Source organism: Hippoglossus hippoglossus, chromosome 19 (genome assembly GCF_009819705.1).
Source record: "Hippoglossus hippoglossus isolate fHipHip1 chromosome 19, fHipHip1.pri, whole genome shotgun sequence".
Taxonomy (NCBI): Eukaryota; Metazoa; Chordata; class Actinopteri; order Pleuronectiformes; family Pleuronectidae; genus Hippoglossus; species Hippoglossus hippoglossus.
Genome location: NC_047169.1, coordinates 7,238,313 through 7,261,517, shown reverse-complemented (window position 1 = coordinate 7,261,517; position 23,205 = coordinate 7,238,313). Strand labels below are relative to the sequence as shown.

General features: G+C 44.4%; 2 protein-coding genes across 2 annotated transcripts; both read left to right on the top strand.

The window, feature by feature from the left end:
- The first annotated feature begins 19,392 nt into the window (after positions 1-19,392).
- Positions 19,393-21,043, top strand: crygmxl2 (crystallin, gamma MX, like 2). The gene is made up of 3 exons (XM_034571518.1): positions 19,393-19,481; positions 19,991-20,233; positions 20,716-21,043. The coding sequence occupies exons 1-3, from the start codon at positions 19,473-19,475 to the stop codon at positions 20,989-20,991; spliced, it is 528 nt and encodes a 175-aa protein (XP_034427409.1). The 5' UTR covers positions 19,393-19,472; the 3' UTR covers positions 20,992-21,043.
- A 578-nt stretch (positions 21,044-21,621) lies between these two features.
- Positions 21,622-23,205, top strand: crygmx (crystallin, gamma MX). The gene is made up of 3 exons (XM_034571517.1): positions 21,622-21,640; positions 22,208-22,450; positions 22,780-23,205. The coding sequence occupies exons 1-3, from the start codon at positions 21,632-21,634 to the stop codon at positions 23,053-23,055; spliced, it is 528 nt and encodes a 175-aa protein (XP_034427408.1). The 5' UTR covers positions 21,622-21,631; the 3' UTR covers positions 23,056-23,205.

Below are 23,205 nucleotides of genomic sequence, written 5' to 3'. Positions count from 1 at the left end.
TGCAGTGTAATCTCAGACCTGTTTTTATTGTGCCGCTGCCAGTACATCTGTCGCTGGAGAGTCGCCAAAGAGTCACCGAACAATACGCACTGGAGTTCACGGGAGCAGCACTAAATAGCGTCTGTGTCGGAGGAGACCCGGGGCCGGTGCAGGAGGCAAGCGCTCGGCAAAGTGCACCCGAGTATAAGTTGTAGATCACTCTTCCGAGCTTGGCCGGGGCAGAGCCTTCAACATGCTTTTTTCATTCCCGCCGCGGTGGGAGAAGCCGTGCGTTCTCTGCATGGCTGGAACATCTGTAAGCTGTTGCAGAGACAAGGCCCAGAGGAAAACATTTACCTAGCAGAATACTAATTCTTTCAGGGCCTCGTGTCAGCACTTCGTAAATAAGCTTGCACATGTGGTATTGTTTCTTGAGGTGGATCCGGGGGAGCCATTTTGGCTGCGCTAATCGGCAACGTCCACCCGGGAGGGTTCCGATGTTTTGAATTCGAGTCTTGCGTCCACGCTTATTGCAAACGCCCATCTCTATCTGTCATTCTCCATTTCCACGGCTTCATGGAGCTTGGCTGTGTCCCTATTCAAGAGAGACAGCCTTCACTCAGCGGTCGACCACCAAGACAAATGGAGGACTTCCCACTTCTGTCACTTCATTGGCACGAAAAAGGATCGGAAAGGACAAATAAATCTGCTGCGTCTGAAGGAGCGTTCTAACAGGAACAGCCAAGTTGCACCTCTACGACGAAATCATGTATTTTATGTGTTCTTCATGAATGTATTGCACTTAGACATGGATTATATACATGTTGATCCAAAGCTACATATAAAAAACAAGCTACAAACTACAGACCAATGATGTTGCTCTATCCAGACGCCCTGATCCAGTCCTTCTTGACACTATGGATCCAGAATAAATATGTTTGGCTCTTATAAAAAAAAAATCGTCTCAAGTATAAAAGCTGGTGCAACATTTTTCAAACATGTAGGGTGCTGTACAAGTCTTCACAGCCTATAAGAACAGCATCCAACTAATGGCCTACCATCTCCATCTCCCTTGTAGCACAGTTAAAACTCGGCTTTTAAGTCCCTACAATGAGTGTGTGCATTCCTCTTTGGGATGGCTGTCCTAGATTTAAAGGCTTGTCAGACACCACTAGCCCTTTATTTTTCCATAAACTTGTGTTTCTTTTTTTTAATCTTTTGCATTTTCCGCTGGGGAATTCTCGCTGCAGGAATGGTGTTGCAATGGATTATACGAAAAATGTCCACAACAGGGAGTTGAAATGGAAGGCTCCTTCATCTTTGCCTTGCAGCATCTTTTGTTGTGATGCCTGTGTGCTGCAGCACTGGATTGTACAAAACACAAAAAATCTAAAATACACAGGAATCACAGGATTGCAGGTTTAATTGCAGGCACTGGAATACAATGTCCTTATTAAAGGCGCAGGCATGCAGCTGATGGTGCTGGCAGGAACAGACCTCTCTGGAAATGTCATTATAATTGGCATTAGTTGAACATCTGTAGGCATTTGCAGCTAATCATTGCTCCTTGGCAGCCAACAAGGTCACAGTTTGTCTGAGACGGGAAACGGAGCTAGTCATCGCAGACGAGTCGTTCTGTGATTGTGTCGGCGGCTAAGATACATAATTCAGTGCTTTTAAACTGGACCTGTCTGGCGAAGCGAGTGGTGCTCGTGTTGTGTTTTCACTACATCTGTCTCCTCGTCACTCCTGGAGGCTGACATCTCTCTCAGCGCTGCAGTGCCACGACAGAGGAGAGTGCACTGCCGTGGCGCAGGTAAACCCGCCAACAGATAGAAGGCCCCCCCCCCCCCCCCCCCCCTCATGAATAAATTATTGTGACATGCGGCAATAATTTGCATCCATGTAAAAGTAACGCATCAGCGCTTTTGTCTGCCGAGAAGTCTAGAGGTGTGCTTTTATTTTATTATTTAATGGGAAATGGCTTTCATTAACAGTGGCAAACCAAAAGGTGTTGACAGCGATGCACCGACTTGTCAAGCCGATCACAGCCTGTTTTCCAAGCCGATCACAGCCTCGGCCTTTTTCCCCCCCTCTAATTAGGCATATGCTGCGAGCATCATAACAAATGCTGAAACAGGTTTGTCCTTGCCTAATCCGGGGAACTAATTTTTAAGGTTATTATGCAAATCGATACTGTTAACACACATGAAAGCTGGCGTCCTATTTTTGATCTGCCACATCGGTTTTCGATAGCTCAAAGTCCGGCTCTGCAGGTGTCGTGTCAATAACAAGCAGCGATCGATCGGTGGCGGTCTGAGGGGGATTGGGACAGCAGAGCCTCGCTGGGTGGAGGGTTTTCATCAGCTGAAGATGAGGCACAGCCACAATCACAGCCTGAAATCTTTTGTGCTTGGACACAGACACAGACGACACTGTGGCTAATTTCCCTCCTGAAACAGAGCAGATGTTTACGGGCCTTGTTTCTCATTTCAATGTGAGGAAATCTAACATTTAATTTAAATTGATCTTTTCAACCATCACACATCGGTGGCTCTGATCAATACAATCTGAAAACCAATACAAAAAAAATCAAGTGTTAAATATTTAAAGATTTGAGCTGATCAATATCCTTCAAAAATATGAATGAATGAATAAAATAAATAACTGTGTTTATCACTTATTTATATTTAACAGACTGAACAAAGCATTTCTTCCTGGATCGACTTCACAACAGCCTTAATGTAGGAAGTCTGATAATGTGTCATAATTAATTTCCTTAGAATTGTTTAACGTTCACCTTTTATGAAAATAAATGTATTGGCTACTCCACGTGTCTTATGGTGAAGCTCGGTTAAATATGAGTTTATCTTCAGCTGCTTTATGAAAATAAATAAAAAGGATCAGCTACAACAAGGTTTGTGCACATTCTCCATTTCCATTTGTTGATGTGCATGTGTAAAATGTCAAAAACAAAAATACAAAAACTCTCAGACTCAGGCCTTGTTTAGAGTAATTTTATTGACCAGTAGAGTTTTTTAATAAATAGATTTATTTTCCTGTAAATTATATAAAATAACGTGGTGCACTTTTGAAATTATGGTAATTATTTGCTCCTTTTAATATATTGCTACCAAAAAAATATATAGTGTAAGTTTGAGAAATGCGACATAAATGGTGTGCAACTCGAACTGGGTTTACAACTTGTTCATGACTGTTCTGTCACATCGTGTGTGTGCACTGAAAATCTGCACTAGAGCAAAGGTCTTTTGATTTATGAGGCATCACAATGTGTCGACAACATTGTCACACACAACAAACCATGTTAATGACCTATATGTAAATATGCACTATGTTTGTCCTCCTTTCTATTCTACTGAGCTCCAGTTACCTGCCTGGACACCTTCAGCTCTCTGGACTGATTCCAGGCTGAAAAAGATTAGGATTATTTCATATAACTGACAAGAAACATATCAGATGTGATGGAAAACAGAAGGAAATTATCAAATAAAACATAACAACAACCGTGTCTTTGGTAATCTTCAGAGTATTTAACATTAACTGAAAATGACGCTCACCGCCTCAACACACTCAGGCACAAACTTTTCAAACTACCGCAGATCTCAGAGAGAAGCGGCTCCTCTGTAACGAGCAAATTACGTTTACAGAACAAACGTGACGAGCAAATGAGACTGAGAATCATCACAGTGTGTGAATCTTCAGTCGCATTTGAGCGGTAAAGGTGGGCAGTGTAAAGCAAACAGGAAATATCAGATCTACCATGCGAGAGAACGCTCTTCAGTCATCGTTCAAACTGATGAATGCTTTTAGCTACAACTGGTCACTCACTGTTTGCCTTGTTTGTCCTGATGCTATAGAACTGAACATCTGTACATTTTCATGTTGTCTGCAGGTTCATAAAATTCAAAAATAAAATAAAACACAAGCAGCAGCTGATTGTTTAATCAAGGTTTTTCTCCTTCATTTTCAAAAACCTATATAGTGATTTAAAGGCCTGGACTATGGCAAGATTTGATACTTCTAATTGAACTTTATTGTATTTTTTGTATGTCATAAGTCAGTCATATTTATTTATGATTGACAGGTTTCAAAATATAGCTGCAGTATTTATTCTGCACATTTGATTCTCTCGCGATCAAACCAACACACATTAGGTTTCAATCTCAGACGATGCTGCATAATTTCACGTGAGCTTCTCATTAATCAATCAAAACTCGGCTTTTCTGATAAGAAATTCAAATCGCGAGCGTCCAAACCGAGAGCACAGTTTCAGATTGTTTTTATTTTTTCTTCCTCTCCATTCCCTTTTTCCTCCGCAACTCGGTGAAGCACAAATCTTTGCTTTTCTCCAATGATTTCAGTTCATTTATCAAGTAATTTATTCATACATTTATTTGAAGCATCGCTCAATAGCATCTGACCCCGGTGCCCCCTCATGCGGCTCTCCCTTCCGAGACAGAGCACAAGCGATCTCTCCGGAGTGAGGGAATGCGGGTCAGAGGCAGAGTTTACGCGGGGAGGGGGGTGGCGGTGTCGAGGGGGAGGGGGAGTGGAGGGGGGGGGGGTCAATTTATCACAACGAGATAGTGTTAAGCGGGTAATCACAATGTGATAGCGCTCCGGCTGCCGGGGTCACGTCTGCTTATGAATGTTAAGGAGGACTGTTTTAAAAGTCTTCAAAATTACCCCTGATATGAAACACTGACCTTTTGTGGAGACCGCAACATGCTACAACGATTAGAATTACAATGTGCAGAGCGTTTGCCAACATTTCACACGAGGAACATGCTAACCCCCTCAAACTGTCTTCAACTCGTATTCACATGAAGGAAAATGTGTGGCGTATTCATGTATTGTATGGAACAGGATGCACCAAATCAAAATTACTACTTATTTAAGTTTATATGTATATGACCTATAAAACACATTTAAACTTAGATATTCAGTGTCAACACGGGTGTTTACCAGAAGTCACTAAATCATCCATCGTTTGACACGGAGAATCAATACTGTAGAGAGGTTACCAATTAAGCTCCAGCGTCTTTTAAGTCTGTGCCACGGATCAAATTCTTATGTTCCTATGTCGCACTTTAAATTAAAATACAGAAAGCTTTACAGATCTATTTATAATGTTCAGCATCAGCCGGTTCCCTCTTTATTCTTCACAATAACTCAACCTTCAAATGCAGCGAATCTAGGGCTTGGAAGTTAGAATACACAAGACTTTGTCACCAATGGAAACTTTCGGTTAACTCGACGAAGCACACATCCAAGGAGTTCAGCTCTTATCAGAGAGCGGGATAATTGTTGAAACAGGTGTAACTGTCGAGGCGTCAGCGTGCCTCTCTCTGTGTTCTGGTCCCCGAACCAACCTCCGCCTATGACTCCATCTCATAAAGTCTTTCAGACAACCTTGGTGTGATTTCTTGACAAAAGCACGCCCGCTCTCAAGGTGCACTCGAGCTCGACGTAAAAAAGGACAAAGACAGAGCCGGGGAGAAGATAGAGACGAAATCCATTTCTTCTCCTAATTATGCAAGAAAACAAGACTTTGTGAAGATAAAGTTGGGTGACACAAGGGCATATTGAGGGACACACTCACTTTAGGAAGATTTTTCAAAGTGGGAGGCACAAATGGATGTTTGTGCTATAAGCTGTGGCTGCTAATTGGTACAAACTTAATGAATGCAGGGCGCTGTGCGGAGACAGATGCTTTGTGCAATGTGGCAGATTTCAGTGGCTGCGCGTCTCTCTCCATCGCTGGAACATCAAGAAGAGGAGAACATTTGGCAGGTCACAAAATTATGCGAGGAAAAGGGGAAGCCCGGGCAGAAAAAAAAAATGTAAACAGTTGTTTGTTTATTTTCTCCGTTAATTTATGGGCGACTGTGTGTATGTTTTGTGTGTGTCTCCAGTCTGAGAGTTAGCAGCTCTCGAGCGCTTGTCTATTTGTTTGAGCCATCGCTTTTGTTTTGGCTTTCTTGCCTCGCCAGCTCTGTGGCTCTCAATTAGCGTGCAGGCCTCAGGGACCTAATTAACCAGTTCAATTAATAAATAATTTTCTTAAAAATCCCATACAAGCCATTCTGACATTTGTTAGCCACTCAGGAGCTGCTGCGCGTCTGTGTGTGTGTGTGTGTGCGTGTGTGAGAGGAAAAGAGAGGGAATGATTATCTTGTTTGCAAGCTTTGCTTATCCCCCAGGTGGCTGGTGCAGGGGACAGTGCTGTGTGTGTTCGCGTGTGTGTCTGTGTGTGTGTTTGTGTTTGTGTGTGGCTGGATGGAGAGGGGCTTACTCACAGCCCTGGACCCCACAGCAGAGGAGGACCCCCGTGACCTTTTATCGAGTATCCAATCAATAATGTGCGAGCGTCCATCTCTTTGAGTTGCAGCCCGAGCCCGGGCTTCTGAAGGCCCGTGGCCAGCAGCAAAGCAGGATGGGAGCAGGCTACACAGTGGGGCAAGAGAGTCCTTGGGGGGCCAAAAGTGGAACAGAACCAACCGCCTCATGTCATTTACTCATAATGATGTCTTCCTTTAGTTGAAAAAAAAGGATGGACGCAGGGGATGGAGGGGGGGAAGCAGCGTGTCCCCCCCCCCCCTCGCCCCCCACTAGCCACCACAGATTCAGCCGCTCTCTTCCTTTGTCTGACGGTGAAAGCATCGTCTTTGGTCTGTCACTGCTCTCTGTGATTAGGAGTAGAAACAGACCTTGGCTTTTTTTTTTTCACATTAGAATCCCATTTAGCGTTTCTTATCATGGCTATGTATCCGGTCGCATGTGAGGATGGAGTTGTATTTCATTGTTTCGTTCACTGCAACGTATATTCCCCCGTGGGCACAATGGGACAGATGTGCTTGTTTAATTTGTAGCATTATCTCCAAACATCGACATTACAGGATCTGGTTGTCACCGCCAAAGAGCCGGCGCTGATGGATCTGACTGTGTACCAGTGTTCATTAAACACACTCCAAACAGCCTTCAAACCGCCTCTATTAGTGGCTGCCTCTAGAACAAGAGGCGCCTGAATGCAATTTTTGACCATGAAATGCTCTTTAAGCGGATGAGCGAGACTTGAAAGACGAACGGGACTTGAAGTTTCCTTTTTCTTTCTTTTTTTCTTGAAAATGCCAGCGAGGAGTCAATCACCGGATATCAAAGCAGCGGGGACACACGAGAAAATGCAGTGATAATACACGGGCCGCACACGCCCGCTGAACGCGGTTAAGATGGTCATCGGGAGGAATCGGCGTCGACACAAAGAGCAGACGCTAGCCCTTCGGCGAGCGGCTAGCTGTCGGTCGGTATCAGCTGCAGGCAGATGACGACAGTTTGCGTTGAGTTGAGGTCCTGCTTGTCGTCGAGCGTCCAGAGACCCGCACTTGCCTACAGCACTCGCCATATGGTCCCTGGTCTGGCTCCTTTGTACACCTATATGCCAAAGTGTATTTCCATACCGTTCTACTGAGAATACCCACACAAAATGAAGCTGCTTGACGAAGTTAAGAAATAAATCCTGGCAGCCAGATGAGAGGAAAAGCGAGTTAAATATACCAGGCAGACAAATAAGTATTAAAGTCTGCGTGTTCACATTAAGCATCATCTGCTGGAGTCACTCCTCATCACCACTGGGCTGGAGAGATTTCAGCCCATCGATCGGTGAAGCGAGTGTGTGAAAGGGAGTATGAGTCAAAAGGGGATCTGAAGGTGGGCTGACAGATGGAAGACACATGCAGGACCTAAAGATGGAGAGATCACTTTTGTTCCCTGTCAGGTTTGACCGAGGCCTTCCCTGCTCAGAGGTGACTGTTGAACTCTCCGGCGCCCCCCCAACGCCCCCCCGGAGATCACTCCACTCAACTCCACTGCCTCGGCTTTGATGCAAAAGGGGGGTTATTGTGTAAATATGTTTGCTTGAGCATTTGAGCGTCTTAATCTTCCATAAGGTGATCTTTGGAGTGGAGCAACACGGGGTGCTGGTGTTCAGAGGAGCTCCCAGTTGTAGAAAGAAAGAGGGAGCGAAAGAGACAGAGGAGGGAGGGAGAGAAAAAAGAAGAAGGTCTGTGTACTTGCTAGAGTGCTGGGAGCTAGAGTTCACTACGGGGGCGTAAGTGTGTCAAGAAGAGCGCTTTTCCCCCATCCGCAAGCCCCGGGCCCTCTCCGCAAACATTAAAAAGCATAAACAGTCAATACTGAATGTAACTCAGAGAAAGAGCAAGAGAGGGAGCGTGGAGAGAAAAAAAAACAGAAACAAGTGCGAGAACGCAAGGGTTTTTCAAGCGTTACACAACATGGTGAGATCAGAGAAATGGAGGCTGGGCTGCAGTGTATAGTTGCAAAGCTTTCTGATGGAGGAAGGGAGCCTCTCCGAGTGAATCATTCATTGCGGGCGGCAGGGGTGTAAATATGAAGGGGAGGGTTGAAGGAGAGCGGGATCAAGGAAACGCACACCTGGTCCAAGACAGGGGTCAGATCGGCCCGGCACGAAACGAAAGGGAAAGAGGAGAAAGAGTTGTTTGGCTTGCCTCCGTTTAGACGGCGGCGGCGTGCAAAGCAGGACAGGATGGAGGAGGTAGAAGGTGCATATGGTGGTAGGCTGTCTGTGCCGATACGCATGCTGCAAACACATGCTGCCGGGAAAAAAAATAGAGAGAGTTTCAAACGTTGAACATTTTAAGACTTCCAGTTTTGAGATGTGAGGGCTTGTTTATCTGTGGCACATTGTTCTTGCTCATAATCGCTCCAGAGTCTCAATCAGTCACTTCCCTCTCTCTCTCTCTCTCTCCCTCTTTCTCGCTCGCGCTCTCACAAGTTTTTCAAACGACATCTCCCAAACGCTCGACACCTGGCTGGCTGACTTCAGAGCTGAAATGAGTGGAGAAGTCTGTGCGTCTCTCTCCCGTCTTTTTTAATCATCCTTTCACTCCTCACATGTTCAAGCCGATGCATTCGGGGAGATCTTCCTCTATAGGCAGATCATAAGGAGATTACTGGAGAGCAGGTGTGGGTAGGGCACTGTATTGGTTTTGAGGACACGTGCGAGTGATTGTTTGTGTAATTCAATAAAAAAAATCTTCATTTTATTGCAGTTTTTAAAAACAAATTTGAAGTATAAGAAACTGTAAGTATCAGGCCTACTGGGGAGCAATTATTTACAGGAGGATTCTTTAAAAATATCCTTGAGATGCCCATAAAAAGATCATTACAAGCCACGAACCAGTGTTTTCCTTAGTAAACAATTCATTCTTAGTCCAAGGACATTCAGACCACATACTGTTTCTGTCTCGGAGCAAATGTTCTCCTGGTTTATGGCCAAACAAAAGTTACTCCAGTGCAAAGTACTCCATGAGCCACTTCCCTGCCAGAGAAAGGCTCCATATTTTAAACATTTGGAGGAGGGAACAATATCTATGAAAAGTGTGAAATTTGATTTCTACCCCACGGAATAGGCCGTTTCCTTGTGTTGTCAAACAGAATGACTAAACACGCTCATTCACATGCTCCCATGGTAGGACGTTATTAATTTATCACTTCAGAGTTATATGTGCTCTTGCGCACGCACTCACACACACACACACACAGCCGCATACACGTTTGCTTCCCAATGATTGACAATGTGATAAATTTTATTTGAATATGGCTGACATGAATTATGTAACCGGAGAGACGAGTGGCTTTGTTGCTTCCCTCTAGCTCTTCGCTTTTCCTCCAAGATAACATACAGTTGATAATTTACAGTAGAACACATCCTGAAACTATAAAGAAAGATGGAGCGACAATGCCCCACAGAGAACAAAACCGAGCGCCTCAGTGCTGAAAACTGCGGAGAAGTGGAGAGGACGGAGGAGAAGGTTCACAACGCGGCAAACAACTGCAGCGAGGTTAGGTGGTTGACACTTCTGACACTAGATAGTGATCTTTTTTCTGGAGTTCGGCTCTGATGTAACGATGAGGTCTCGGCAGACTAGGTTAGGCCAAAAAAAAAAAAAGAAGAAAAGAGAGAAATAAACAAATGGAGAAAAAAGAAAAGAAAAAGGAGCACAGCACCCCCGTGGTATCTGATGTTGATAGCTGTGGCGAAAGACCGCCTTTGAAAGGTTTGAGGAAAGTGGCAACGCTGCTTGTTTTTTTTCCTCGTTGCTGCTCCTCCAGACGGCCGACATAAAAAAATAGAAGAAAAATAAATAAATAAAAAACTTGTCTGATTGGTCTGAAAAGACTGTCAAATGTCAAGCGGTTATCAAACAGCAGACATGTTTTCTTTTAAAAAGATACCGGCAGAAGGAAAAGCCTAACCTTTCAGCGAGTGAGTGGAAGTCACTCATCCCATCATGTGCGGCACTGCACACAAGCAAAACCCCTGCTCTTTACAAGGCTTACACTTCTCCCTCTGATTCAAATCTGGAGCTGTTGACACAAGTTTTCTACGGCTGAAGCAGACGGATCTGTGAGAAACACCTATTTCCAGGGAGTTATTGACTTTCAAGCACAGAATTAACTCGTTATATTGTGAGAAAAACAGGCATTTCTCTCAATACACAGTGAATTTTAGATGCAACATTGCTTCAAGATAATTTGCAGCGCTCGTCGCTCCTCTGCATCATGTGGCCCTGCACATGTCACAATCATCAGCCTGGACTGACAGCAACAGCTTGCTCAACACCACTTGTACAGTTGTATTTCGGTGTTCCAGTTCCTGTTGCTGATGTCGCTCGGCTCCCATCGCGCAGAGCGGCACTCGTACAAACGGGGATATGGGGGCGACGATGTCCTCGATTTCTCAAAAGCGGCGAGACTTGTTAATGCCCTCATTTTCATGTACGCCGCTGAATCAATCGCTACTTTCTCTATTGCACCGTTCAAACAAACTTCTGCACATACTCCACACCAACCTACGTGTCTATTCTCATTATTCTTGATTTCGACTCCGAGAATGTCTCTTTGTGCTTTGGCGCTCGCTGTGCGGGGAGGTCAGAGATCAGACTGGAGCTGGCAGGGATTCAGTGTCTTGCTCAAAGACACTTTAGCAAACCGGGTGCTCGCTGCTGGGCCTCGAGCTCAGCTGCAACCGCGGCACCGACAGCTGATGTGAATTCCACCAAATATTTTCTTGTGCATTATTTTTATTCTTGGATTGTTTTTTTGTTTTTTAAAGTGAAAAATCTGCAACTTTAATCTCGAAATAGGAAATCACAATCTCTGGCAGTACTTGAGGTGACGTTCATCTGAGGCAAAATACCAGAAACATGCAGTATTCACAACAGAGAGAGAGAATAAGCTAATTACTAAAGAGGTCCAAGAAAGATCTAGTGAAATATATCACTTTAAACACTATTTCTGGTTTTGTCGTGTTTTTCTTTTTTCAAATGTTTTGGCTGGAGAACAAAAAGTGTTTCTGGCGACGGAGACAGAGGAGAGGAAGAGGAAGGAGTTTCGTGTTGTCGCTCTCCTCTCTTTCACCGGGGGGGCTGAAGTTCTGACAGCGAGACGTCTCTCTGAACCCGTCACTGTAATATCAATAAAAAAAACTAATAATAATTTCTACATTATTTCAATTGTCTGGCGCAAAATTCCTTCACAATCCACCTTTAAAAATTGTTGAAAACTTCCCTGTTCATTGCAAAGCGGTTGGATTTCAGTATCCTGCAGGCAAACTCCAAGTGGTCACCAGTTGTACTATTTAAAACGCCAAAAGCTGACAAGGCCACAATCATCACATCTCCGTATTTCAAAAATAAAAGGTGAGGCCGGGACAAACTCTGTACTTTGTAATTTCTCTGCATTGAAGGGAGGTGATAATGAACACTAATATGTACAGCTGGCTCTTTATACGACGCTTGCTGTGCCGCCTTTGGTGTCCTGTTGAGAGGGTGTTTAAGCAGTGCACCATCAATGGCAGGGAACAAAGCCAGGGAAAATATCAAGTCTTTTTCCACAACTGCCTGCCTGCCTTGCTCCGCCGTAAGATTAATCTAATTTGGTCTTTATTGAGAAATGGGTAAGAGCAGTTTTGTTTTATTTATGTGTGTTTTTTCCTCCTCTGCTCCTTCTCCTTTGTTGCCTCTCCTCGGCTGCCTCTGACAAAAGACAGCCAGCCTGCCAAGCCCGGTGTTGCTCTGGGACGGACCTGTCAATCACTCCTGACGGCACCCTGACAACATGTACGTTAAAATTTCAAACGGGACTCAAAGGCGGCGCGTGACAGCCAAGCCTTTGAAAGTGGCTGTAGCGCTCGGCGACAGCCAGAGGAGTACGGGTGGAAAACAAACTAGAAAACAACAGTGCAGAGGGAAAAGAGAGAGAGAGAGTCAGACACGGAGAGTGGAAGAAAAAAAAAAACACAAAAAAAACAAAAGTTAAAAGCAAAACAGTGAAGAATGTGGGTCTTGATGATGGGAATTGGCATTAGATTCTCCCTTGGTGTATCATTGTTTTTTAATTTGGTTGAAACTCCCTGGAGTGGAGCGCTCGGTCTTCCGGGGACTCAGCTGAGGGCCCCGTTCTCGCTGCAGTGCAGGGACACGGCGGCGCCTCGCTCCTGGCTCCTCTGAGGCCTCGCTCAGATCAGGTCAAGCTTCTCCTGCTTCTCGCTATCCCATCCTTCAACAACAACAAAAAAAAAAACTACGGCACGCAAATGTTAATAACGTTCGTGATACCATCTCGCATGGTTCACTTCATGGTTGTGCAATTAATTCCCAGTAGAAATGGAAACCAGTGCCTGCGACTGAGATAAGCCCTTTTCTGCAGAATTCATAAATCTAAGATGTGTAGCCTCCGATGCCGACAGGAAAATGGACAACTCAATTAAGATTCTCGCTCCGCTGTCTTCAATGTCCCCGGACAAAATCTTTTTAAAACACTGTGCTTCCACAAATCTTACGAACCAACTGCATGTGGCGTACAAATGTGCGCACGTGGGCTTTTGCGGACGCGCTTTTCGAACGATCCCCCGGCACGACACACAGACGCAGACCACCAGCACCTCGTCAACGTGGCTAAATGAGAAAGTGTAAATGGGGTACAGCACAAAGGCCCGGGCTGCTCCAGACCCTATGGGGGAACTGCCATCTCTGCAGTCCTGCAGTTTGTGCAGCGATTCTTCAGTCAGCATCCACATCTGCAGTTCAAAAACACACAACACTGGCTTGAAACTGCTACAAAGCTAACTGCTCAATGTCTGTCTGAGACTTTGTTTGACCATGCTGTGGGTGCACGAGCTTGTGTGTGTGTGTGTGTGTGTGTGTGTGTGTGTGTGTGTGTGTGTGTGTGTGTGTGTGTGTGTGTGTGTGGGTATAGTCCAAGTTTGTTTGAAAGTAGCATTCTAAACAACTCTAATGCTACAGTGCGTGTGTGTGTGTGCAGCGAATGTGTGTGTGTGTGTGTGTGTGTGTGTGGGTGTTGCTGCTACAAACAAGTGGACAGGCAGTGTTTGTGCTGGGACACAGGTCATGTCAGCCTGTTAGTGAATGTTTTTTTTAAACGTCTCCCCTGGTAAAACTATGTCTGAGCACTGATAGGCTTCAGTACAGACAGGAGCCGTGGCACTGACACACACACGCGGAGCCGCAGCGCATGAATTTGTGCCATTGTCCAACTCGCGTCTATACACTTGCAAGTCCAGGCTTTACTTACAAATGTATACATGCAAGCAAACACACACACACACATGCAAGCTGCTCAGAGACATGGCAGCGGTTTAAAGAACTTAAAACAGCCGATGCTTTGGCTTCTAGTGCCCTCTAGTGCTTGGAACTACCTGGCAAATTAACTGGGATGTGTGCTCAAACCGGCCGACTGTGCAGACAAACTGAGTGGGACTGAATGGGACGAATGCAGAAGAGCAAATGTGATGTGTATGTATACAGCTCGAATTGTGTTTAAACTACTTTAAAATGTGTTTAATTAAGATAAAGTTGGTTATTTCCTGATTAATATTGACATGGTGACATCCAATTTCAATAGGGCAAAAGGTTTAAAAGACAGATAACAACAAATGTAATTGAGAATAAAAGAAATTCACAATCATAAAAACACCAATGTTTGCTCCATAAGTCCAAACATGTGCAGTTCTGCAGCTTAAAAATACAAATTGTCTAAATTAGGTTCAGATTCAAAGATTAAAATTTCTATATATGACACAATTGTCTCTGATTTCATGACTGTGACTGTGTGTAGATATATTACATCTACTAAAAAAGCTTATTCTGAATGAATGATCTCATATGTGAAAATGCAGGAAATTGACTTAGAATTATTAAACATGAATAATTGTATATTTTAAAGAAACAATGTTCTTTCTACAAAAAGAGGCTTATTTCAAACAATGTCCCCAGCTTATCTGCAGAGTCCCATCAAATTGCTCTGTAATAAGATCAATCAGGCTAATTTACATGAATACATAGCTTTTCTTTTACATTCAGCCCCATAGAAAGTGCTGCTGTTGTCGGACTGAGTCTAAATCATCTAAATAACGTTCTTATATTGTAATCAAAATGATGAAAACATTTGTTTGTTAGGCAGATTACAATATCTCTTCATCAGAAAATTGAATCTGGTTTAGATTTTATTAACTTAAATGTTTCTTGTAAGCGAGTTATAATTTGTTATATAGAAATAAAGAAGAAATAGAAGTGGTTAATAAATAAATTTGTTTGTTTTGACGGGTGCTTATGGAGAAGTGATCTGAGACTTATTATATTATCTTAAATCTCATGAGCAAATGGGTCTTCGGAATCTAAATAATCAAGGAGCCAAACACTATTGAAAAATGTGACTTGTCTTTTAATGTAACTTGGTAACATTACACTCTTTCACATATTTATCACCTCAAATCATATAATTATTCTAAGATAATTATTGTTCCTGATTGTGCACAGAAATTTTATTCCATCATGAAATATTTTCCCTGTCACAAAACTTTATTGTCAAATAAAAATACTTAAACTTTTGGTTTAATATTTCACATTTGTGTAGAGAGACATTATAAAATACACCGAAATCAAATAAACAATCCAACACTTTGTGAGACATTTGGCCCAAACATATTTTGGGCATCTGAGGTCACCGTCTTTGAACAACTGCATAATGCATGTGAGGAAAATGAATGCAGCTCTATCTGCTGCTTGATTTACTATAATAAGGAAGGCTTTTTGTAAATCATATGCATCCATGTTTTTTTTTTGTGCACATGATGAAGCCAGCAGAGGTGGGATTTGAGAGGCACCTCAAAGCTATGATCCTGAGTGTCTCTGCCCAGTGATGTTACCTGCTGGGACAGCAGCGCTGCTCCTCTAAATAAATTGCAAGTGGCCTTGGGCAATAAGAGGAACCCGCGTTTGATGTGCCTGACTGCCAACGAGGAAAATGTGCAGGCAGTCAATCAAGCTCTTAAAGCTCCGCAACAATGGAGTCGACCCCGGTTTATTATTTATTTTTTAAATTGATGTATTTCATTATCACAAGGTGTCTACTTGCATGGGTGTGGGGGAGGGGAGGGGTGTGGGGGAGGAAGGTGGCAACATGATCAATAATTGATATGCAGCATGAAAAAAAAAAAAAGAGCTGATTTGGTGCCTCTCCTCTGGTGCACTTGTCACTGGCTGTTGTCAGAACACATTTGCTTTGATGACAAATTTGAAGAAGTGAACAACAGCATCACATCTGATTACAAATTTAGCGCGTGGTGAAAGGCAGGGGCCCCTTCTCGCTGAGGCTCTGTTTGTTCAGGGCTGCTCTGGAGGAATGACTACCAGGCGCCGAGGTGCGTTACAGTCTTGTAAGCGGAGAGATGAGAGGGGGGTTGAACTTTTTTGTCATGTGTCAGTAAACAGCGTGTGACTTTGTTTGAAAGGCACCTGGATTACAGGGTGAAAAGTTGCTCTTTAAACCTTTAAAGCTTCAGGGGGCACGGGAGACGCGCCACGTCAAAACAGTGCGTGGAGATGGGGAGTGAGAGCGACTGAAAGCCATCACTCCCCCAAGTGCGTCTGTTGAGAGGCGGAGGAGTTAGTCCTGCTTTTCTTACAGGCTCTGGGTCATGCTGTACGGTGGAGCATGAAGATTTAGCCAAAATGAAGGAAGGGGATTGAACGATCAAGGTTCCCTGAAAGACAGCTTGTAGTGACGTGAAGAAAAATAATTTGGTTGTTGCTTCTGAGCTCAAGACAAAAACTACGATTTAAATTAGTGATATTATAAGAAACACAAGTTAGTACAACACCGGTTGCAAAGTGTGGCACATTTCCAAGAGGAACCTTCCAGTTATATGAACATTTCTTCTGTAGGATAAAACCTGATAAAGTTGTAAAACAGGTATAATGTTAGAAGTTTCCTCTCAGGTTTGTATAGGATCACCTGCAGGTCATCAGAACCAAACTATAGAGAAAGTCTTTATGGTGATTTCATTGCTGAGAGCAGTTCTTAATTAGCCCAAATGTTTATTTTTTAATCCCATGTACAGAGCGGAGATTTACCACAAACTTTAAAAAAAACTAAATCCTGACGGGTAGCGGTTCAACACGAGATGTCAGAGAGAGAGAAAAACAAACTCAACATAATTGACAGCTGCATCCATTTGCTCGGTCGAAGGCCCCTCCTCCTGCTTTTTCCACTCTGTTCTTCCAACACCATTTCCTCTTTTAATTATCCCCCAGCAAAAAAAAAAAGATGGAGCACATCAGAAGCATCGCGGTAAATCCTGGCCCTGGCACCGGCTCATAGTGGCTCCTGCGTCTGGCAATCCCGATAGAGCCTGCGCGCTGGCAGTGACAAGAGAGGGAGGATGCCTGGAGATTTACTGACAGAAAGAATGGAGAGGATGATCTCTCAGCAAAAGAGAGGTCCTCATTCTACTCCCGGCATGGGAGGCTTTTTTGGCGAGCGCTTTCCGATCATACCACATTTTCAGGACCAGATTAGCTAGTCCTCAGGAGCAGAACTCGCATACACCCCTTGTTTACACCTCAGTAGCACAGTGTTTTTGTAATGACTGTTCAGTAAAAAGCACATTGGAGTCACTGCGAGCGCGGCTGCTCTCCTATCTCTTCCTACAACATTTTTGGGGTGAGACTTACTGTATATTGCCGAGTCACAGGGACCACGGTTTGGATTAAGGGAACATGATTTGTTTTGAATTGAAAGAAGTCTCCTCTGACCTGAAATGTGTTTTACCGAATGAATTGCACATTCAAATTGTAATTAGGTATCAGCGACACAAATGTTGTAGGGGTTTTTTATTTTCATTTGAAAGCCGGATAGACGGGGGGGGGGGGGGGGGGGGGATGGGGTTGCAAGTTAACTAGTGCTGGGGCTGCTGTCTTGTCAAAGTTTCTCCCATCTCTGTGGGGTGCACATCAATCACAGAGGTCCCCGACTGACAGTCATTCTGCAGGCTAATAGTGTCGTCATCTCCCACGCGATTGCACAGATTGCACAATAAGATCCTCGGACACAATGGAGCCGCAGATCTAGCCCCCCCACTCTGTTCCCCTCTCCTTTTCCTTTTCTTACGTCTTTCTGGAGATGAAGAGTGGAATGCTCCACAGCGGATAGCTTTCTTCTTCTCCGGGGGGAACCGAGAAAGCAGGCAAGGGCCCCTGTGATGTTACTTTCCCTTCAGGGTGGGGAGGAGATGTCTTGTAGCAGAGCTAAAGATGATCATTTGAGAGCCTGCGAAACAAGGTTCCCCTCTGGAAGCTACGTTTTGTGGAGGGAGTCAAGGTCCCGCCTAATGAGTTAGGGTTAGGCGATGTTCCTCGGTGACGAAAATTAGAGCGAGGAAGATGATGACATCATTTTTTCTTGGTTTAGAGATCGTATTGCACCTCAGTTACATGTTTCTGTCACTGCAGAGGTCAGAGGTCAGACTGAGCAGAACTCCCAATCAGAGACAGCTCAGCTCAGTGGATGTTTGCTCCAGAGTTAGACTCTCCAGCCAGACATGAGCTTCCCTGTCATTCCAACACCCTCTTGGATCAAGTAAAAAGGGTTCTTACATTTAATTGGCACGATGAAAGAAATCATTAATCCAGGAATGAACATATAAGAAACATCTCCACATTTGTTCCTTATACGTTCTGATTTATACAAAATAAAAAAAACGTACCTCCTGGAGAAACTATTTGCTCCAGAAACTCTAAAAAACAAAACAACATCCCGTCTGATAATCTGCCACAATTACGCGGCACAGTGTGATGAAAGAATATCAATGATCTACTTATGTCATAGGAAAAAGAGTGCAGCTTCAAACATGAAACCTATTGAAGCCTGCGAGGGTTTCAAGTTGATGAATGATCAAAGACGCGAAAAGCTTATCAACGCTGTTCCTTAAAAAGTGAAACAGTGTCATATGGCTCCAGATATACCACCACAATATAGCAGTGTTTTTGGCCCGGGAACATAATGGCTATTGTGCTTTCTGGAAACATTTGCCTTTTGACACAGTTGAAGCTGCAAAACCCACACAAAGTGGAGAGGGGGCATGAGCTCTTTATCCCGATGAAAGGCGAAAAAGGTGACCTTTCTGGCATCAGCTGGGCTTTGGGAACACAATGCGTGGCAGCAACTCGTTCTGGCCTTTTCCCCTTCAGCTCTGGGCTATATGCTTACAAGCCAAAGACTCCAAGTCCAAACATCTATCAATTTATACAAAAGAATGAAACGCACACATGCCCCAAACCCCTGCTTTTATATCACAAATACACACATGCACACACAAACACACACACAGAAACACACAGAGCAGTTCTGTCTGTACATCTGCAAACAAACCGGTCCCGTCTGGCATCACAGTACAACTGCAGGCTATGGAAGCGAAAAGAGACAACAGATCACTGTAGATTACATCAACACAAAAGCTTGACTCAGTCCACAGTATCAACACCACTTCCCTTTAACGTGAATTGAACAACAATTACATCATGGCCTGCACCACTTTAGAGGAGGCGCCCGTCCAAACTCACTGGAACTAGGGGACTGGATAAAAAAAAAAAAAGTAACTTACTATTTTTCTACCCGAGCGAGACATGACATGAAAATCATGACTTGGTTAAGTACTAGTTTTAGAGAGCGCCACCCAAAGCGACCCACCCAACTGTACACTTTAAAGGCTTTGTTGTTGGGGGGCCGCACACCTAAAGGGCCTTTGTGTGATATTTCAAAAGGCTGCATCACAAGGTCGTGGCGTAACAAGGGTCACGCAAACACAGAATAGCACTTGTGTGGTGTTCATTTTTGGCACGGGTTTGGGTGGGTGGGGAGGGGGGACGTCAATTCTATAGGTAAACTCTGGCAGACAGGAGATAAGTTGCCCGTGGGCTGTCAGACAAAGGGAACAGTGGTCGGCATCTGAAAAGGTAAAAAAGACTAGTAGCTCCTGACGTGTCAGAGGCCTCATCATCAGTGGGAGAGTATAAAAGGACCAGTAATAGTGTCTAGGTCCATGGTGCGCAAACATCCACAGCCCTGCAACCATGGGAAAGGTATGAGCTCACATGCAATATGGAAACAGCTTTGACGAGGAGGTGGAGAGAAAATGGTTTGGGAACGTGTGTCGAATATTGTAACAGGGAGAGAGGATTCAGCAAAAGTGGGAGAGAGGCGGAACAAGTGCGAGGTAGAAAGCTAGTTGGGACTAACCTCATTAACTATAGGTGTTTAGAAGGAAAGTGTCTCTGGACATCAACAATTTAAATTTAAAATGGCTTCCACATTCGACAGATGTATTGTATTTGTGTGACAACAAATATTTGGGCTCCTTTAATTTGAAAATTTGACAGCGTGCTCAGTTTGGACGATGTGTTGTTATTTAAATAAAAGGAAGCAATTGTATAAAAACTGAAGAGGCTTAAACAAATGAGGAACCCATGAAAAAGTAACTGAGCTTGTACTAGGGAGAGCAGTGTCCCCTACAGTCCGCTCACGTGTATTGCAACCAGTCAACCTGACTTGAGTGATGCATGCCCCTCTCTCTCTCTCTCCTTTTTTCAAGATAATCTTTTACGAAGGCCGCAACTTCCAGGGACGCCACTGGGAGTGCAGCAGCGACTGCATGGACACCTTCAAGCACTTCAACTGCTGCAACTCCATCCGTGTCAGCGGGGGTCACTGGGTGGCCTATGAGAAGCCTTACTACATGGGCTACCAGTACATCCTGGGCCCCGGCGAGTACCCCGACTACCACTGCTGGATGGGCTTCAACAACTGCGTCCGCTCCTGCCAGATGTTCCCCCCCGTAAGTCAATCAAACAGACAGATAGGACCGGCTGTCCCCCCCCCACCTCCCTCCCTCCCTCCCCCACCACTCACCTTGTGCGCATCAAATGCCGCTTTAGAAATGGATGTCAATCACAGGCCTTTTGATGTCATTTGCAGGTACTCAGGCAGGTCATGGCATGAAAGTCTGTGTTGCAAGGCCCACAAGGAGACCGAGTCAGTCTTTAAAAAGAATATGATGCACCCCCCCATAAGACTCGGTGCCTTCATCTTAATTCTGTTAGTCACATTGAGTGTTTCTGGCAGTTTAGTGAGGGGGAATCTAATTTTGTCATGCTGGAAGAGAGCTGTTGCTCTTCGGCATCTGCAGTTACTAAGAAACCGAGTACGCAAATGAATCCAAAGTGGAAGGATCAGCCGAGGACACACAGCTCTTCTTCCACAGTGCTCTCTAGAACCCGAACAGCATAATAATCATATTCCGCTTTCTCTCACCTCCAGTACAGAGGATCCTACAGGATGAGGATCTACAACAGGCCTGATCTGATGGGACACACGATGGAGTTCATGGACGACTGCCCGAACCTGTCCGAGCGTTTCCGCTTCCGTGACATCTACTCCTGCAACATCTTGGAGGGATACTGGATTTTCTACGAGCACCCCAACTACAGGGGACGCCAGTATTTCCTGCGCCCTGGAGAGTACAGGGCCTGTGGCGACTGGGGCTGCCACAACCCCATGGTGGGCTCACTCAGGAGAATGAGGACTCTCATGTAACCTAATGCGCAACTCATATGAACATTAAAGACTTGATTTTAAAACAAAAAAATGCGTCCTGTGAAGTCATTTGAACATATCCTTGCAAATATGCACGAGTCTAAAGCAGAATAATTGGTCCTGGGAGTAGATTTGCTTCCTACTTAGTGTTGATGTTCAAACTTTCAAACATGAACTCTACATCACATCAAACACCTTCAGTAACAAACCAAACCTTTTCTCTTTGCCACCATGCCCCTCCTCACACTTTCTGGCATTCACAGAAATGTATTTATTATCATTATCTCTGTGTGATAATTTCTCTTTTTATTTTATTTAAACGCTCGAAATAAGTCCAAATTAATTAATGAATGAAAAAAATGAATTCACAGAAATAAAGGCAGATGTTGCAACTCTTATTGTAGCCCGGTGAGAATGTGCAGTTGTACAGTATTTTCCATAGACAGACGGAGAGCTTTGACAGAGACAAAGCGACGGCTGGTAGCTCACCCGTCCTATAGTGTTCTGCTGTGCGTAGAGCGCAGTGTGCTGACACGACAAAGCTTTGTCTCGTGTTTTCAAAGCCCTGATCCAAGCGGGGTCTATAAAGAGGCCTGGTACTGCCCGGTAACTGGCCTGGTCTGAACTTAACACAGTTACAATGGGCAAGGTAAGTGTGCTATTTGAAATGTATATGTAGTAACAGCAACTCTAGTATTTGATGCTGTGTACTAATCAATACTAAACTGATAAATGCTGCACATAAGATGCAGAACAAAATAATAGATTTTGTCAATAAAATGCTTAATGTCTTCACTGAGTGATACAGGGAGGAATTGGATACAAAATTTGAATAAATGAAATTAAACAACTTTCACTGAATAAGAAACACTTGTACGCCTCTGTCTTCTGATGAGGATGGTAAAAAGTGCAGTTATTAATATGCTTAGAGTTTTTGGTTATTGAAATATACCAGATGCAATAATAAACTTTATGTCATTCAACTTTTACTCTAGTATATCATTTGGGACATTTCTCAGAATACTTTAATTGGTCTTTACCTAAATCCTTCACTTACTAATATTCTATGTTAAAAGAATATGTGCTAATACATTGCAGTTTTACTTATTATTGCTGATGAGAGTCTACACAGATGGAGGGGAGTAAACTTATAATGTAAAGGTGTACTATATATGCATGGCTGTGGTAATCACATCCAACTATCCTTCACATGCAGGTTATCTTCTACGAAGACAGGAACTTCCAGGGCCGTCACTATGAGTGCAGTAGTGACTGCCCCGAGATGCAGAACTACTTCAGCCGCTGCAACTCGATAAAAGTTGAGAGTGGCTGTTGGGTGGCCTACGAGAAGCCCAATTACGCCGGCTACCAGTACATGCTGCACAAGGGCGAGTACCCCGACTACCAGCGCTGGGCGGGCTTCAATGACTGCATCCGCTCCTGCCGTATGGTGCCACCTGTGAGTCTTAACTGATGCAAGCACTGTTCCCACTCGAGGTTCTCTGTGGAAGTGCCAGGTTGGGATGATTTAGTTCTCAAGCCTAGACCCACTGTTCTCACCTGTCAGTGCCAATACCTGTGGCTATTTTAAATCATCTCTTTGTGGCTTGACCCTTAACAGCAGTGCAAAAAGTAGACTGGGTCATTGGATCAGTATGAGGGGGAAAAGTTTATCCATCACTTTTTGTCAAATAGCCACGTTGTTCTACTTGACTGTGAGAATATATGCGGTGAACATGTATGTCTGTTTAATGGCGGTATCATCGTGTTCTCTCACTTCTTCTCCAGTACAACGGGAACTACAGGATGAAGATCTTCGAGCGCTCCGACTTTGGCGGCCAGAACCTGGAGCTCATGGACGACTGCCCCGACCTGCACGAGCGCTTCCACACCCGTGACATCTCCTCCGTCAACGTCATGGAGGGCTACTGGATGCTGCACGAACACTCCAACTACAGGGGGCGCCAGTACTTCCTGCGTCCCGGCGAGTACAGGAGGCACAGCGAGTGGGGGAGCAACAGCCCGACCATCGGCTCTCTGAGACGTGTCACCGAGATCAACTGATTCAGTTACTTTTCGCCCTCACTGTTGAGCCCTCCACCCTCTCGTTCCCCTAAAGCCAGCAGTGTTTCAGTGTGGTCACAGCACTGTGGTGTCCAAACCTGAAGTTTTACATTCTACTGATGGGGGGTTTCTGGTGCGTCTGATGTTGGG